Source organism: Oxyura jamaicensis, chromosome 2 (assembly GCF_011077185.1).
Source record: "Oxyura jamaicensis isolate SHBP4307 breed ruddy duck chromosome 2, BPBGC_Ojam_1.0, whole genome shotgun sequence".
NCBI lineage: Eukaryota > Metazoa > Chordata > Aves > Anseriformes > Anatidae > Oxyura > Oxyura jamaicensis.
In genome coordinates this window covers 149,604,089-149,621,103 of record NC_048894.1, presented here as the reverse complement: position 1 = coordinate 149,621,103, position 17,015 = coordinate 149,604,089, and the positions used below count along the sequence as shown (strand labels likewise).

General features: G+C 37.7%; 1 protein-coding gene across 1 annotated transcript in view; it reads left to right on the top strand.

Annotated features, from left to right (window-relative positions):
• The window catches only part of ADCY8 (adenylate cyclase 8), a 122,354-nt gene extending 111,055 nt beyond the window's left edge, over nt 1-11,299 (top strand). Inside the window, exons 15-18 of the mRNA XM_035317647.1 lie at nt 962-1,108; nt 7,173-7,265; nt 9,432-9,546; nt 10,719-11,299. Of these exons, the coding sequence (XP_035173538.1) occupies nt 962-1,108; nt 7,173-7,265; nt 9,432-9,546; nt 10,719-11,206 (843 nt within the window). The 3' untranslated portion in view covers nt 11,207-11,299. The remainder of the gene's footprint in view (nt 1-961; nt 1,109-7,172; nt 7,266-9,431; nt 9,547-10,718) is intronic.
• The last annotated feature ends 5,716 nt before the right edge of the window (nt 11,300-17,015 follow it).

The window sequence follows — 17,015 nt, the reverse complement described above, 5'->3', positions numbered from 1 at the left end:
AAGAATAAGAATAAGAATAAGAATAAGAATAAGAATAAGAATAAGAAAAGAGAGTGTGTGTGGCTGTAGTATGTCATCCACTAGGAAAGCATACCAGGAACTGTGGAGAATAAGTACTTGGCATTTTTTTAATTACTTTTTTCCCTCAATAAATAAATAAATAAAATTGCTTAGGCTCAAAGAATGGACTGTATTTCACATGTATTTTCACAAGAACCAATACATATATAAATCTTTCACTCAATACCAGAGTGAAATATATATGTAGCATAAGTGAAAGCTTGTGTCAGGGGATACTTGATCCTTATAGCCTCCAGTGCCTGGTCCCTTATAAACTACTTTCTATCCCCAGTAACTCCATTATAACCCTCACTTCTGTTTCTCCCTCCTTCCAAACCCTAACAAAAGGAACCTCTCCAAGAGCCAGGCAACCAGATGGCTTCATAGTCACCTTAGGAGAACCACAAATTACCAAAGAGTAGACAAACTTGTAAAGACATGCAGTGATCTAAAGTATAAATTATCCACTTGAAAATGAGTTAATTGATAGAATCTTTACAAATAATTCATATTAAACATTTAAAATGACTCCACCTGATCCTTGTTATCCCTGTTAATCAACTAATCTAGAAATATCTTGGCAACTCCAAACATATAAGACAGACTTGAATATCTTAAAAATAATAAATATTAGGTTCCTTTTACTTCCCTAACAGTGTTTGATTGTCTCATACCTATACATGCAAATAAATCCATAATAAAAATATGAAAGCTGTCAGCCTGTTCCTGTTGAACCTGGCTAGTCACTTACACTTAATATACTAATGCTAACCTCAGTTATTAAGGAGGGAAAAAAAAAAAATCATGAAAAAAAAAATAATAAACTTATTTTAATTGCAGACAAGGACTTTCTCTTCCCTATATTCCCATTCCAACTTGTTTTTCTTCATTGTTCTTTTAGGAATTGTACTCTCAGTCTTATGATGCTGTTGGTGTGATGTTTGCTTCTATTCCTGGATTTGCTGACTTCTATTCCCAGACTGAGATGAATAACCAAGGAGTAGAATGTCTGCGCTTGCTGAATGAGATCATTGCAGACTTTGACGAGGTAATACCAGCAACTAGAGAAAATCTGGTAGTGCTTAGGTGATGAGGTCCCAAACATCAAATATTTCATCCTAAATTATCATATTTACTATTTTTCTTCCAATCATTTTCTGATATTTTTTAAACTCCAATTGCTATTACAATTGTCTATTTTGCTTTTTAATTTTGACTTGCCAAACTTTGTTCTGAATGTCTAGTGAATTAGAGACTGAAATCAAAAGTTACTTGAATATAAAGGTACACAGTTAAAACTAGTCTGCCTCAGCATACCTAGAAGTGAAACATGCCTTTATTCTGCAAAAGGAAGGGTGAAGATATTTACAGCAGCTCTGGGAAATAGCGATCTAAATACTGGTATTTATAAAGGTATTATTTTGAAGACGATGCGGGAATGGACTCAATAAACATTAAAGGTAAAGCAGTGTAAAGTTAAATGCGAAGCACAGGGCTCTTAATCTATTGTTGGGTAAAGAATGAAAGGTGGTGGCATTATTAGTGATGTCACTTGTCTGGTCAGGTAAGTAATACATTGGTTAAGCTGTTTGCTTTGTTAAGGAATTCAGAGGTGGAGAGGAAAAGTTTGGAAAGGATGTAAAAAGGAAAAGTGTTTATTTAGGTATGCTGTCCTTCAAGAAGGTGACCAAGTGATGGGATCTATGTGCTGGACTGGAATATTCCATATGGGAAACAGATTTAAAGAGAAAATGGGAAAAACACATCCTTTTTACAATTTTTCTGAAAAAGGCAAACTTGGCACTAACCTGGATTGCAGGGGACTGGGCACATGGATAGTAAGTAATCTTACAACAGTAAAAAATCCTACACTAGAATCTCATGTTCTGTTTATCTCTGTTTATCCCATTTTTTTTTTTATTTTCTTTTTTTTTTTCTCCTGTATTGTGATAGAGTATCAAATGGAGAAGTGAAGAGTGTCTTGTCAGATTGATATTAAGACAGGTTCCAGGAAAGCAGAAGTAATGAGTTAATTCTTTCAAAATGAGCTGGGTCTGGATTTCACATCCCACATGAGCGATGTAACCATGGAACAATTTTCTTAAATAGAATAGGGAAAAGCTCTAGTTAGGTTGTGCTTTGCAAAAATGTGAACAGCTTTCATCACTGTTTGTTTCTTTTTCTTTTTTATTTTTTTGACTTTCAACCCAAAAGGCATTATTAGAGTAGAAATGATTAAGTTTGAGTTTTTTGAGAGATGACAAGCAGGGATACTTAGTCTTTGGACTATTAATTGTGGACGAGGATTCTGTCCATAGATTAAGCACTTTTTTCCCAAGCATTGACAGAATTTAGACATCTCCAAGGTTTAAACTAAAGCTGAATGAAAAACTGAAAATGTGTCTCTTTTTTTTTTTTCTTCCTTAATTAGTATATCAGTAGTACTTTAAGCACCTATCTCCCTTTGAGGATCTAGTCTAAGATTTTTGTTTGTTTTGTTTTGCTTTGCTTTGAACTATAGACATCTCCAAGGGCTTCAGAGGCAGCTACTGCAGAAAAAGATGAACACTAGGACAGTTCATAGAGTGGTAGCTCATGAAAACTGGATGAGGGTCAAATGTACCAAATTGTGAGAGACAAGAAAAAAAAAAAAAAAAAAAAAAAAAGTTAATTCGTACAGCTGAGCAAATAGTAAAATTGCAAACAGGAAAAAGAATTCACAGATGCATACCTGTGCATTTCAGTAGAAACCTAACTTCCTCTCCTACAAGAAGAGCTCTGTTACCTGTTAAACTCCTGATCTGCTTTCCTTATAGGTATAAATACCTCATTCTTATCTCTGAGATCTTGCACAGCTGTCAGCTTGCTTCATGATTAATAGTTTTGTTTTTCTTTCCAGATCTGATTAAAATGATTATGGCTCAAACTTAATGCAAAGCCTATTGTTAGGAATTAATTTAAGATATCTTTTCATGCATGTTCATATAATCTTCACTGCAAAATTTCATTGCTGCTGAGGTGATTACTGAAGACAACATTTTTATCAAAAAACCTAACATGATAATGCATTCAGGTCCCCAACACCTGTTCTGTAATTAATAAAGGACATAATTAGGGACTGCATTATGTCCCAGACATGTTTAGTTGAATAATAAATATGTTCTTGGTATGGGTAGTAAATGAAATTATGATCCCCTGCTGACTGCTAACCTATTTCCAGTGTAGTCATACCATTAGTTTGCTCTGTCTAAGCAGTCTGGAAGGTGACAGAACCACTGTGAAGTGAGTAATCCTATACATGGAAATGGCACCAGAAGTCATTTCAGGTCCAGTGTTTCAGGGACAGTAATGTTTCCACGTAACTGTTGACTGACATTACATGATGTCACTGTGCCCTTCTTTTCATGATGTTTCTTGCCAAGATTGTCTGTCTCAACATAGGTCTGGAAACAAAATGCAGAAATGCAGCTTGAAAGCAGAGCAGATATGTGGAAGAACATCTGTTCTTCATGGATGAATATTGTTCCTCTGCATCATGTGAACAACTCTGTAGAGACACCTGAATGTAGAATTCTTAGGACAGGAAGAAGTATGGGACTGGTAGGTCCCATACTACACCATCAGAAAACTCATACCATCCTAGAGCAATCTGTTGGATGTTTTACCAGGAAGCATGCTCTAAATATCACTATCTATGTTTAGACAAGTGAATTGAGTTCCTAATCTCAAATCAGATTCTACGCTATGAATCCCCACCTTACCTTTTACAGGTAATAGGAGTAGGGATGTTGTATCCATAGTGCTAGGAATATATTTCTGAATGAAAGCAGTGGTAAAAATCCAAATTGACCTGGTCTGAAAAAGTGATAGGGACATGGGTGGGCATCTGTGTTATTTTTACTTCATTTTAGAGGTATTTATTTGTTACAATAAAACAGAAAACTTACTATCTGGATATGTTATTTCGTTTTGCACTTAGTGGATCTGTGCTATGGAGTCAAAAACAGTCAAAAAAAAAAGTAGTGAGCCTAAAAAATCTGCCACCAGCAGCTGTGCAAGGTAGGAGTCCCCAGAAAATTCAGGATATAACTGATTCTTTCCTAGGGAGCGTGGGGAACCTGTTCCAAAAGTCAGTATTGGGGAGTAGGTGACCGAGTCTTCTCAAAGCACAACAGTTACTTAGGATTATTTTTTCCCTGAAGGACCACAAATTAGTGAATTTCCAACTTGTACAGGCTTCTTGTTGACTGAGGCAGAATGGGAGATATTGGGTTCTGGACTGACAGAAGGCTGAAAGGAATATTTCACACTTAAACAAGCATGAATATTACAAATCTGCTTTTATAATTTCTCATTTTTTAAGTGTCTGTAGTCTTAAGAAACATACAGGGCTAAACTCCCATGCTTAGAGATGTTGTTACCAAAAATTAATACCAGAACATTTCTCCTAAAAATTCTGAGTCTTGACAGATTTTTTATTTCTGTAAAGTAATAGTCTTTCTAGTCATTTAATCTATCGTTTGTGTATCTCAGTGATGGTACAGTTGGGATTTGTTCTTTAATAAGAGCTTTCTAGTTCATGGGTTCTTTTTCCCTCCCATTTCCTTTATCCTGCAGTGATTTGCATGGTGTTTATAAAAACAGATTCTAATATACTATGTTGTCACAAACATGGATTTTTGGCAGCCTGCAGGATCCTGCTTTCAGACTTCACTGATTACTTTGTGTGGCATGTCCTGAAGCATTCCTTTTCTGCTACTTTGTACATGTTCTACTGCGATCATGTACCACAGGGTCTGACCTTGGCTGTACATGAACTGAATGATAAAGCTTCATTTTCTTTTCAGATACCAGCCACATTACAGTGATTGAAAATGTTTCCTGGACTATCTTGGTAAATTAGCAAGCCTACTTAAAGTGCTGTAGCAAATAGCTGTTGCCTTAAGACTGAGTGGGAATACCTTTCCCCAGTAACAAATTCCATCATCCCGTCATACTGTGAAGAAAGTAATGGGTAAATAAACTATTATTTGAAGTGTGAAAGAAGTTGTTTAATAAACAAAATAAAGCAAGGAAAAAAAAAAAAAAGAAAAAAAAAAAAGAGAACGATTTAGAAATAATAATGAATGAGAAGAAAGAAAATAAGTTTATTTTAAATTTCCTGAGAGCCAATATTTTTTTCCTCCTTAAAAATAATCATTTTAGATATTCATCATACATTTTATGTTACTGTGCTCTCTGCTGTTGTTTCCAGCAAGCATTTGTAATGAAAACATAGGCTGTTTTTAATCAAGACCATTTTCTCCCCTTGCCCACACACCTGGCTGCTCACAAAAGCATAGCAAAGAGAAACATTCTTTTTCTTTAAGGCAGCAGTTGGAAGAGCTGCCCGTGTAGAAGGGAAATGCAGATAATGGGCTTTTCTGGCAGTTTAAAGAAAATGAGAAGCAGGTCAAATTTTTGGACTTTCCCAACTTGGAAGGGAGTCATTAACCATATGGCTCTGTGTCCCCTGCGCAATGCTGTGTGGCCTCCCATTAGAGACAGATGGTGCTGTATCTGTACACGAACGACAAAGCTTCCAAGCCCCCGACACTGTGGCTGACGTATGCTGTGGTTACTTCAATGGCCAGGGATATTTAGTGTTATGCTTTTGGTATGTTTTTCCCTTTGAATGAAATAATCCCTTTAGTTTTTAATTGACAGGAAACTCAAACCCACAAGATGGAAAAAGAATGCATGACACTGTATAAAAGAAGGGGGAAAGCTTCATTAATTTTTTGCCTATCCACAGAATTTTATTTTTTAATTTCAATCCCAACTTTAGAATTGAAAGTTTCAAATTCATTGCATGGGAACAGTGGTTTCATTGTTGTTTTTTTGTTTGTTTGTTTTGGTGGTGGTGGTGGTTTTGGTTGTTGTTGTCCAGGACTGCCTAACCATATTGATGCCTGAATTTATTAGATACCACACTGCATATCTTGAAGTTTCCTAGGGTATTTTTATATTATCTTCAGTAATACACAACTTTAAAGCCTGTGATGAGGTGACACATGCTCACATTCTACATAAAGTTCTGCTGTCATTGGTAGAGTTCACAACCTGAAGTCTGCCTAGGTCTCTCAAGGAATGTAAGGCTCTGATTCCAATTTAATGCAAAATCCTTATTTAAACTGTGAAGATGGGCTTGAAATAGGGACCTGATTGACATTCCCACTCCACTCAGTGCTTTAATCAGTAGACAATATTTATTCTTTCTCTTCCTGATTCTTAATCTGGCAAGGTTTCTTTCTTCCTTTCATTCTTCCTTTCATTCTTCCTTTCATTCTTCCTTTCTTTCTTCCTTTCTTTCTTCCTTTCTTTCTTCCTTTCTTTCTTTCTCTTTGTTATTACTCCTACTTAGCATCAATGCAGGTGTTTACTAATTCCTATTGGTTCCCTGATGTTTTTGTAGAAGAGGTAAATACATAACAGAAGTGCAGATGGAACTACCCAATGACAACATGCCAGCATCAGGCATGGTAGTAAACAGGGAGAAACATGCCATGCGTGAGGGCTTGATCTCTCATAGAAATTATTTGGAGGCATCTACCTCTATCCACTGACTGTGTAAGATGGTTAAATGGTTGATTGTTTGAATTCCCTTTAATACTGGCCTCATAACCTGAAACGTTGCCATAAGAGCACTTAATTTAAGCAAACTGAATTTGTCCCAAAGAGATTTAGGAATACTTTAATGTGATTGGGTGTTCTTATATACAAGTACACATACACAGAGAGTTTGTCTTCATTAATTTTCTGTGATTATATATCAGCAAATGCGGGATTCATCTGCATTTTTGTTAGGCTGGAATATGCATGTCTTATATTATCCATTCCAAAATGTACCAAACAGCTTTACAGAGCACAGCAGGCTTTAGCTTGAATGCACTCTGTAAATAGATGATGTTGCAAAGAGCCACAGCTCAGTGTCCCAGAACATACAGCAAACTGTGTGCCATGACTGGAAGAAACCATGAAAACAAAGATTCATTTATATATCTGTACAAGCATTTTGCAATAAAAATTACACTTTTTTTGTTGTTTGTTTGTTTGCTTTACATGTTTATTAGTTACTAGGTGAAGAGAGATTTCAAGATATTGAAAAAATTAAAACAATTGGCAGCACATATATGGCTGTGTCAGGATTATCACCTGAAAAACAGGTAAGAGAATAGTCTTCTTTAAGAAGAAAAGCTTTTTGGTGTGATTCCACCATTCATATTAGAAAATATTAGTGTTATCTTTTTGATGTTCATAGAGCTGTGTATGCTAAAAGAAAATAGACATTTGGGGCTTCTGGCAGACACCAGTTGCACTTCTTGATGAATTGAAATGCCATCTTGTGCTCTGAACAAGAACCATATGGATTCTTTCTTCAAGTTTAAGTTTATCAGAGAGAAAAAAAAAATCTCCTTTCAATCACACTGATGTGAATCTAGAACAGGTCTATCTATATCTTCGGACAGACTCTAAAGTTACTGCTGTATCTCAGAGCAGAATCTGACTGGAAGTTTGCAATAAATTATGAAAAGAAAGGATCTGTTAACTAGCAGCATGTAAGTGCAAGGCTTCATGTAAACATTTATTACTAGGATGTAGCTGTGTATTTTTAGACAGAATGATAAACTATACATCAAAATAAAGCTGACATGTCAGAGCATTGTAAAACCAGAAGTCTGCACATTGCCCTCACCTACAGAGGTGCAAACCTACCTGTACAAAAAATCAGCCACAGAAGACACATACACTGTCGTAGCCATGAACCTCAGATGAGCCAGATGAGAGAAATCCATTCATAGTTACATGCAATAATATGCCTGAAAAATGGGATCTCCAGAGGAATAAAATGGGTTTCTAAAATACATACAGCAAGAAGTTGGCTGATGTTGAAATCTGTCTTGCTTGGCAACCGGTGCCTCCCCACGAGGAAGAACACCACAGAAGAGGGGTGTGCTGCCCCAGATCAACAGGAGAGTGGGAATCAGATCTGCCTACGTTGGTTGCAACTGCCAAGAAAACAGCAACCAGATTAGATTGAGCTTTATAAACTAGAAAATTTCCATTGTTTGTTTAGAATACATTATAAAACATGTGGAGTGTAACTAGCTGAGCATCTCCCACCTACAGAGTAACAAGTGATGCTGACAGCTAGAAATCCACAAAACTAGGCATGCATGAGATTTTTTTTGTTTGTTTGTTCCAGTTTAAATTGCTTCTGTGCAGAGATGAGCAAAGAACTGAACATCAGAGACACAGCTACACAGCTCCTAACAAATTCTTTAGGCTTGATGAGGGTAAAAATTCAAAAGGAGAAAATCTTCACTGCATTTCCAATACTGATTAATTCATCCTTTCTTAAACAATAAAAGCCTAATGAAATTTATATCTATGTTTTAAATATACTTATCTTCATACAAGTATGTATATGACTGCATCAATATCTAAGAGGTGAGGGTTCCTGAGGGAAGATGACATGCCCTGAACTGAATAAAACTGAGGATATGGAATGTAAACAGAGGAGGGTGAAGCTAGGGAGATTCTTATGATCTGGCTTAAATACTGAGGATGATCAAAATGTCAGAGGGCTGCACTGCATGATGTGAGGTGGGGCTTGCAATGCTTCATTCTTATGGACTGGAAATTTGTTTAATGAAAGAATTGCCCAGCTTCAGAATAGATGAGGTGACATCATAGCATTATAAGGCCAATCTCAATCCTCTTTATTCTTCTTTTCTCAGCATTAGATAGATTTCAATATGCATTGTTAATTCCCATTTTTGCCTTTTGGGTTATTGGTAGGATATGGATTTCTTTGGTACTTCATAGAATCATAGAAAAGTTTGGGTTGGAAGGGTCCTTAAAGATCACCCAGTTCCAACTCCCCTGCCCTGGGCAGGGACACCTCCCACCATACCAGCTTCTCCACAGCCCCATCCAGCCTGGCCTTGAACACCTCCAGGGATGGGGCATCCACAGCTTCTCTGGGCAACCTGTTCCAGTGCCTCACCACCCCCTGAGAATTTCCTTCTAACATCCAATCTAAATATACACTTTCAGTTTAAAATCATTCCCCTTTGTCTTATCACTATCTGCCCATATAAAAACCATGTACATCACAGTGAGCTTTCTTGTATCCAGGTATACAAGTGTTGTAATATAAGTGGGAAGCATTACTTTAATAATACCCAATCTGCCTTTGATCTAGCACATTTAGACTGTTCTTACAGATTCCAAATCTGTAAGATACTTGGCACTTGGTGGGGATGAGTGGGAGCTGTTCTACAGGCAAATGCAAAACATTTCTAACATTGTTTTTAATGACTCCTCAGCAATGTGAAGACAAATGGGGGCATTTGTGTGCTCTGGCTGACTTCTCCATAGCTTTGAATGAAAGTATACAGGAGATCAACAAGCATTCTTTTAACAACTTTGAGCTCCGCATTGGTAAGCATAGTACAAGCATGAAAATTAAAGTGTAGTTTAAATTAAAAAGGGGAATAGTAGCTTACCCTAAACTCTGTGCACAGTTTTTGTGCACAAAGCCTTTTGGCTTTGCACAAAAACAGAATTCTAGTTCTGACCTGATCTGTCCCAGTGGCAGCACCTCTAAACTGCTAAGGGTAAACTGTTATCCTGGATGAAATAACAGGGTGGGATGATCTGAATGTATGCAACATAGCAGGATCAAATCCGATGACTATTTATGCTGACTGGATCACTGGCCAAAACCAACTCCACTCAGAAGAAACATGTCTTTTACAGACAATCTTACCATTAAAAAAGCTGAAGTGTATTCATTAATCACAGCATGGAGGATAGCGTCATCACTGTACTATCTCAGAATGCTTCCTAACAGTTTTGAACCATGGAAAACTCCAGCTCCCAGGATTTTTCAGGGAAAATTCATCCATGTCCAGTAAATGTAGATCACTTGCAAAGATTTTATCGATCATGAATGCAACTGTATTTGGAGACTGCATCTATAAACAATTTATACATATATATGTATTTGCATATATATATAAAGTCTTTTAAGAAAATCTAGAAATGTAAGATCTTTTCCCCAAAGTTGCATTTCACTATCAGTAAACTTATTCTTAAAACTTCATTGTAGGAAAAAAAAAAAAAAAAAAGTAACTTTTATATTATTTCTTGCATTGAATTTATGCAACAATATCATAAGATATAGTCTTCCAATAACTTCATAGAAATACTTTAGTATTTTCAGTTCATGGAACATAAGGATGTCATTTGTGGACTGCATAGCACTGACAGGGTTGCCTTCAACAAGTGCAGAGTCAGAAAGGCCTTTCCTACTACTTAAGAATAATTTTGCAGGATTTTTGGCAATAGTATGTGGAATACAGATGACATGTAAGCACTGCAGTTCCACTGTGATGGACACCATGTCAAATAGTCCTGAGGATATAACTTTTGTTCTCTACCTTTCCTGAACTTTTTTTTCTTACTTTCTTCTTATATGCACCTTTTCCTTAAACTTAGAGATAAGCACAAGTGAACCAGGTTTCATGCAGTTCTGAAGGGTAAATATGGTTTTCAGTCATTTTCATCTAACTGGATGTTCCCTCTCTCCCTCTCTCTCTTTTTTGTAATAGGGATTAGCCATGGCTCTGTCGTAGCAGGAGTTATCGGTGCTAAGAAACCGCAATATGATATCTGGGGCAAAACGGTTAATTTAGCAAGTCGAATGGACAGCACAGGAGTTAGTGACAGAATACAAGTGCCTGAAGAAACATATCTGATCCTGAAGGACCGAGGATTTGCCTTCGACTACCGAGGAGAGATTTATGTCAAAGGTATCAGTGAACAGGAAGGAAAAATCAAAACATATTTTCTTCTAGGAAGAGTTCAACCAAATCCTTTAATCTTACAACCAAGAAAACTGACTGGACAGTATTCATTAGCAGCTGTTGTATTAGGACTTGTACAGTCTCTTAACAGGCAAAAACAGAAGCAAATCCTTAATGAGAACAATAATTCTGGAATCATAAAGGGACATTATAACCGGAGGACTTTGCTCACTCCTGGTGGATCTGAGGCAGCAGCCCAGGCAGAGGGGGCCGACAAAACTGAATTGCCATAATCAACATTTTGTTTGTGTTCTTCTTTTTTTTTTTTTTTTTGTATTTCTTTTATATATAAAAATAAATATACAAATAAAAAGGGTTTAATTTTTTTTAGAATAAGTGTGATTATTTTCTGGTGTGACATTTTTATGAGATTCCAGTTCATACATTTTGACAAATACTGCCAGTATCTCTCTCCATTTACTATGATTCACCTCTGAATATTAGATTTAGATTAGATTTAGAACATAAATTGTATAAATCATGGGAAAATGGAAAATGAGACAACATGCTTACCATGTGAAAACACAGGCAAAATGATATTGAGTAGGTTCTTCTCACTTTTAGTTGTCTTCAAGTAGAGTGATATCCATCCAAGTTAGTTGTCTGGTCTCCATAATAACCAATGAAAAGCTAGTCAATCAATACAGCCAACGGATTTATGTGTTTTATCTGCCCAGTGTGAGGCCATGGGACATAGAAGAGAGAGATTTTAACCCAAATCCACTGACTCCATTGAGTCACTGGCTATGGGCTGTTAACAGAGACTGAAGTGTCTTGCCCACAAGACTGCACTGCACGCAGATGTATTGAATGTCATTATCCACCTGAGCCTTAGCACCCACTCTTCTGTGGGCACTATGCTACATCTGTCAGTCCCATTTAGAGGGTTCAAATGTACTAAGATGTCTTGAATGTCACAAGACATAAATGGATGGCAGAACTACGCCTTAAATGACTTGTCTGGAGTCTACAGATTTCCCTTTCTCCTTGTCCAATCAAAGAATTAACCAAATTCCCTTGGTTCACTTTCCAGAGATTAGCTCTTAACCCCATCCCCAGTCTGCATTTTGAGCAAAAGAAGGCTTACCTCAAGCTGTAAAATGAGAATGTGCTGAAGTACAAGAGGAGGCAAACCTCACCACTGAACACCTGCTTGATTACCTCAGGAGAGAGGCCGTGACTGAGGTTACCCTAAATGATTTGTGTGCCAGAATAGACAGTCCTGCTGGGATGCCAAAATGGCACACCTAGAAGTTAAAAACCCTGCATTAAAAGAAGTACAGGATGACTTTGTTTTAGGATAGCTTATCAGCTTTCCCCTGGAAAAAGTAAATATATAGCACAGGTACCTATATGCATCAGTGCCATGATTCACACTGATCACTAAAGCGCACAAATGAACCTCTCATCAAGTCTGTATGCTCAAAGGAGCTGGGCTTGTCTCAGTAAATATTATCTTTAAAATAAATCACAGATGGGAGCAGCAGAACCTGCAATCACACAGCAATCCCCAGACGAGACCCCAGACAGCCAATACAGTGCAACATATGGATTCTTGGTAAATACAGGCCTTGCTTTTTTACAGGCTGTTACACAGTCCTTATTGAAAACTGGGATATCTCAGGGGTGTCACCACTAGATTGGGCACATTTTTTATAAAGGTGGCCATTTTGGCTAAGAAATATTGATTCCTACATTTTATGAGACACTATGGTTTTCTAACAAAAGAGGCATCAAAGCACAAAAATGTTTAATTGTAGTATGACAAAAATAATGCTTTTCATTGTAAAACAAGCTAAAGAATAGGTATGTCGGGCAAAATTTGATCAGCTGAATGCAGCCTTCAGAAACAGAAATTAACAAAAATGGCCAAATAAATTCCAGAGAAAACTGTATCACTGAAGGATGGGTCTGATCACAGATATCAGAAAGCTGTCAGAAATGTTATACACAGTGATGAGGCTGCTAGTAACTGAGCTCTCATTTCAAGTTGTTTGCTGATTTTAAAACCTACAAATATCAGCTCTTTACTGTGTTTACTGTGTTCCATGTAGGAACACTGCAAAGCAGAGCCCCTAAACCACCCAGGACAGTGTTGGTGCTGTAGGAAAGGAAGACAAGACATGGCTTGTATCTGAAGCAGCTAAACTAATTTCACATTTAAAGTGGTATTTTAAGCCCTAGAGAAAGAAGTTTTGGCTGGTTTAAACTGCTCATAAAACAGCTGTCCTCTCCTCAGCTTATCTCTCTGCTGGATGTGGGTTCACTCCTCCTGGTTTTCTAAACATTTAATTCTTGATAAATGCATATCCCAGCTGAACCAGTTTTCTAATTCTCACTACTGCTGCCAGCTTCTGTAAAGACAATTAGCAGTGAGTGGAAAGTGTTATCTAAACAGGTTGGGAGACTGGAGACTGAGGGCACCTTCACTGTGTCTTAGCACAGGCCTAAATCTCCCGCTTCTTATCCTAGACACGGATGGCTTTCTGTGTTATCCCTCTCAAAATTCCCATTAGCATAACTATGTTCCCAAGCAAAATTGTCTGCTAAAGAACTCTGAGCCTGTGTTGACCAGATAAAGAATGTGGCAAATCAGCTCATTACCATGAATAATTCTTTAGTGAGGAATTTCACCTGTGTCTGCTGTAGGTAAATCCCTGCTTTGGTCTATTTGTCTACATGAGGCAGCTATTTGTCACCCCAGCAATTACACTGCCTGTTCCTTTTCCAAGTGCAATGACCTTAAAGGCTCAGCAGTGTTATTCCCCGTTGTAGCATTTGTTTTCAGAGGAACAACAGCTACTATTTATGCACTGTCTTCTAGTTTTACTCCATGATTTCATGGTATCTTTAGTGCATTCAGCTTTCCCTCACAACACTATATTCAGGGATTCTTGTTCATCAGAATAGAATTGTTCACACAAGAAGGATCTATAAAGCCAAAACACCTGGTTAATATCCTTTGAAACACACATGCTTGGACAATAAAGGCGAATTGCCTTGATATTGTAGCTCCTTGGCCAAGCCAGCTAGCCAATATCGAGGACATTGCTAGATTCTTCCCATTAAGAGGAGAAAGCCTTGGCAGAAAATCAATATACTCTTTGATGTCATCTTACATATTTCTACCAATTTCTACCAATGTACGAAAAAAAAAAAAAAAAAAAAAAAAAAAAAAAAAAAAAAAGCAGCCAGCTGCTTGCTCAGGCTCAGAAATTCATACCTCAGTCCCTCTGACAATCTGACAATCTCCATGCCATAAGCTCTGCTGACTTCAATGTTTTCTAAACAAACAAGCTGAACTCCACAGCTTACAAAAAGCAACATACAATCAACTGCATCAAGGGCAGTTTATGCTAGCTTTGAAGTACTCATTTTTAATCATTAAAGGAGACAGAATATTGACTACCTGGATAATAGTTCTGTACCAAAGTCATCATTCTGCAAAGCTCCATGTGGATATTTGCAACCATTAACCCTGCATTCTAGTAAAGATCATGTGTGTGGCAAGAGTGCTTGTTTACAGGACAGTGAACAGGTGTTAGGGTTGATTAATTTATACCATTAACCAATTTTAGTAATATCTAACCAGAAAGTTATAGTTAACTACCGATACCTATCAAGGCATCTACTCTAAGCTCATATTAAGACTCAGGAGAGAACAAAGCTTAGGTGTGATATCAGAGATGTGTGCTAGCTGACACAAAGCAGTTCAAAGAGCAGACTTTGCACATACAGGGAAAATATCACTCACTGTCCTCAGCTTCAATTCATTCCTGATTACTTCACAGTACTTTGCACATTTTGAAAAGCACAGCAAAGAAATATCTCATCTAATCCTTCTCTCATTAGCAGAACTTCATCTGCCTTTTCCTAAGTGCTGCAGGAGTCAAGGAGTTTAGACAAACACACACCGCAGCGATGGTGGCTCGTAGCCAAAGGGCCTGTCGCTGCACACTGCTGAGCTGCGACACGGGCAGCAGAGAGCCCTGCTCCACAGCCGACTTGGCGAGCACGCAGAGAAGCGATCAGAGGAGCAGGAAATAACCATATTAACCATCGTCAGTGGTACACGGCAAGCGTTATAATTGCACAGTCAACTTATTAACCTCCCCATGAATCCTTTTTGTGTTGCTCAAAGGCGGTGGCATGATGAGGTGCTTGCGATTTCCCCAGCTCTGAGCTTTGCTGGAGGAGGGGAAAATACAACAGAGGAGCAGATGGGAGGGAAGGGGTAAATATTCAATATTCATATCTCTAGTCACTTGAAACTGCAGTTGAGTTGCTATTTATGGAATGCTTTCATTACCCCTCCTGGTTAAAGAAAAAAAAAAATAGTTTAGGTAAATTTAATAGATAAGGTTCATTTCCACCCCTCCCTCCCCCCCCAAAAAAAAAAAAAAAAAATCTGTTTTTTTTTTCTTCAGTCTATTTTCCATTAAGAGCTAGCTTAGGTGAAGGCCATCAGAATTACAGAGCCATCCAGAGACTGATTCATTCAGCTCTTTCATGTAAAAATGACAGCAGGGTTGGTTAGACAGCATCCTCTGTAAAATGCAGCTCATGCTTCTTCTTGTGACCCAGATCTCCCTCAGCCCAAGGTACGTTTTTTGAGATTTGTTTGTTTGTTTTCTTCATTTTGTTTTCTGATGAATATGTTAATGCTGTTTTTTTTTTCTTCTTTTTTAGCATGCTGTAAAACCTGTTTCACAGTGCATGTGCTTTTTGAGGGTCTAGAAATCAGCTCCTCCTTCAACTTTGCAATATTAAAATAAGTGCCACCATTGTGGCAAAACAACAAGGGAACTAAAAAGAAATGTCAGCTGGTTTGCTGAAAATCTAAAGTTTTAAAACAAATGACATATGTGTGAAATGACTTCTGATTGCAAAACCCGCTCCCAACAGCAGTGACATGGGATATGCTAAGGGATATTTTCACAGTAACAGGATATTAAGTATAATTTTAATTAACTCATCAGTTTCTTAAAATACTAAAAACACAACACCTTCTCCCTAATCATTTTCCCTCACAATGACTATTGTGACAAGCTGTCAGTTTTCCAGATTTTTTTATAAATCACAGAGTGATTGTGCTTCGCATGAATGATTGCCCCCTCCAGATGGATCCAGATCGATGTTATAATGCTACTTTCAGGAGTCAGGACCCCCACTGCTGTACTTTGTAAAGGCAAAACCAAGACTCACAGTGGCATCAGCTCTTTCCCCTTGGTCCTGTTCCTGAGAAAGGTAAGAGCAAGGATATGGCCATGCTAGGAGCTGTAATAGAGCATTTTTCCCATTTAAACAGGGGTGGGAAGAAGACCCCATCATGATCCATCCCACAAGGTGAGTCCAGATGCTGCCTTTACAGGTAGTTTTTCATTAACAGCCTGGTTAATTGAAAGGTGGTTTAATGGCTTCTCAGCAGCTTGGCCGTGCCAGACCAGCTCACAGGGTAATGAGGGCACAAGGGATATCTGCCCTGCACCACAGCTGACACAGAAGTATGCAGTCACCTCTTGCACCATTAATTTCCCCCTTTCCTGGCAATTAACTTGGTTGGACCCATAACCTTTCAGAAACCATTGTATGGATGTTAGCAGACAAGTTTTCATGGAACCACCTTTAAAAAAACCTTTTTTTTTTTTCCTTTATTAAATTCCTTAAAGAAAGAAAAAATAAAAGAAAATTTATTCATTTAGAATTTATTACAAAAGTAAAACCACAACCAGGTTCAATACTGAAAACTTAAGCAACGTGTCTTCCTCTTACACTTCCAGACCAGGTTGATCATGTGTCCATTACAGCTTAAGGAGCCCCACCATATGTCCCTCCCAGATATATTTAGTTCTACCTCAGAGCTACCCCACCGAAGAGATCTATATACAGAATGTTTGCAAGGAGACCTCAGCCATCAATTCACCCCACCTCTGCTCCCATCATTTTTAGAGATAGTGGACTGGTGCAGAAGGGCTTTCATATGCCTGAGAGGGATGGAAAAGAAAAGAAAAGAAAAGAAAAGAAAAGAAAAGAAAAGAAAAG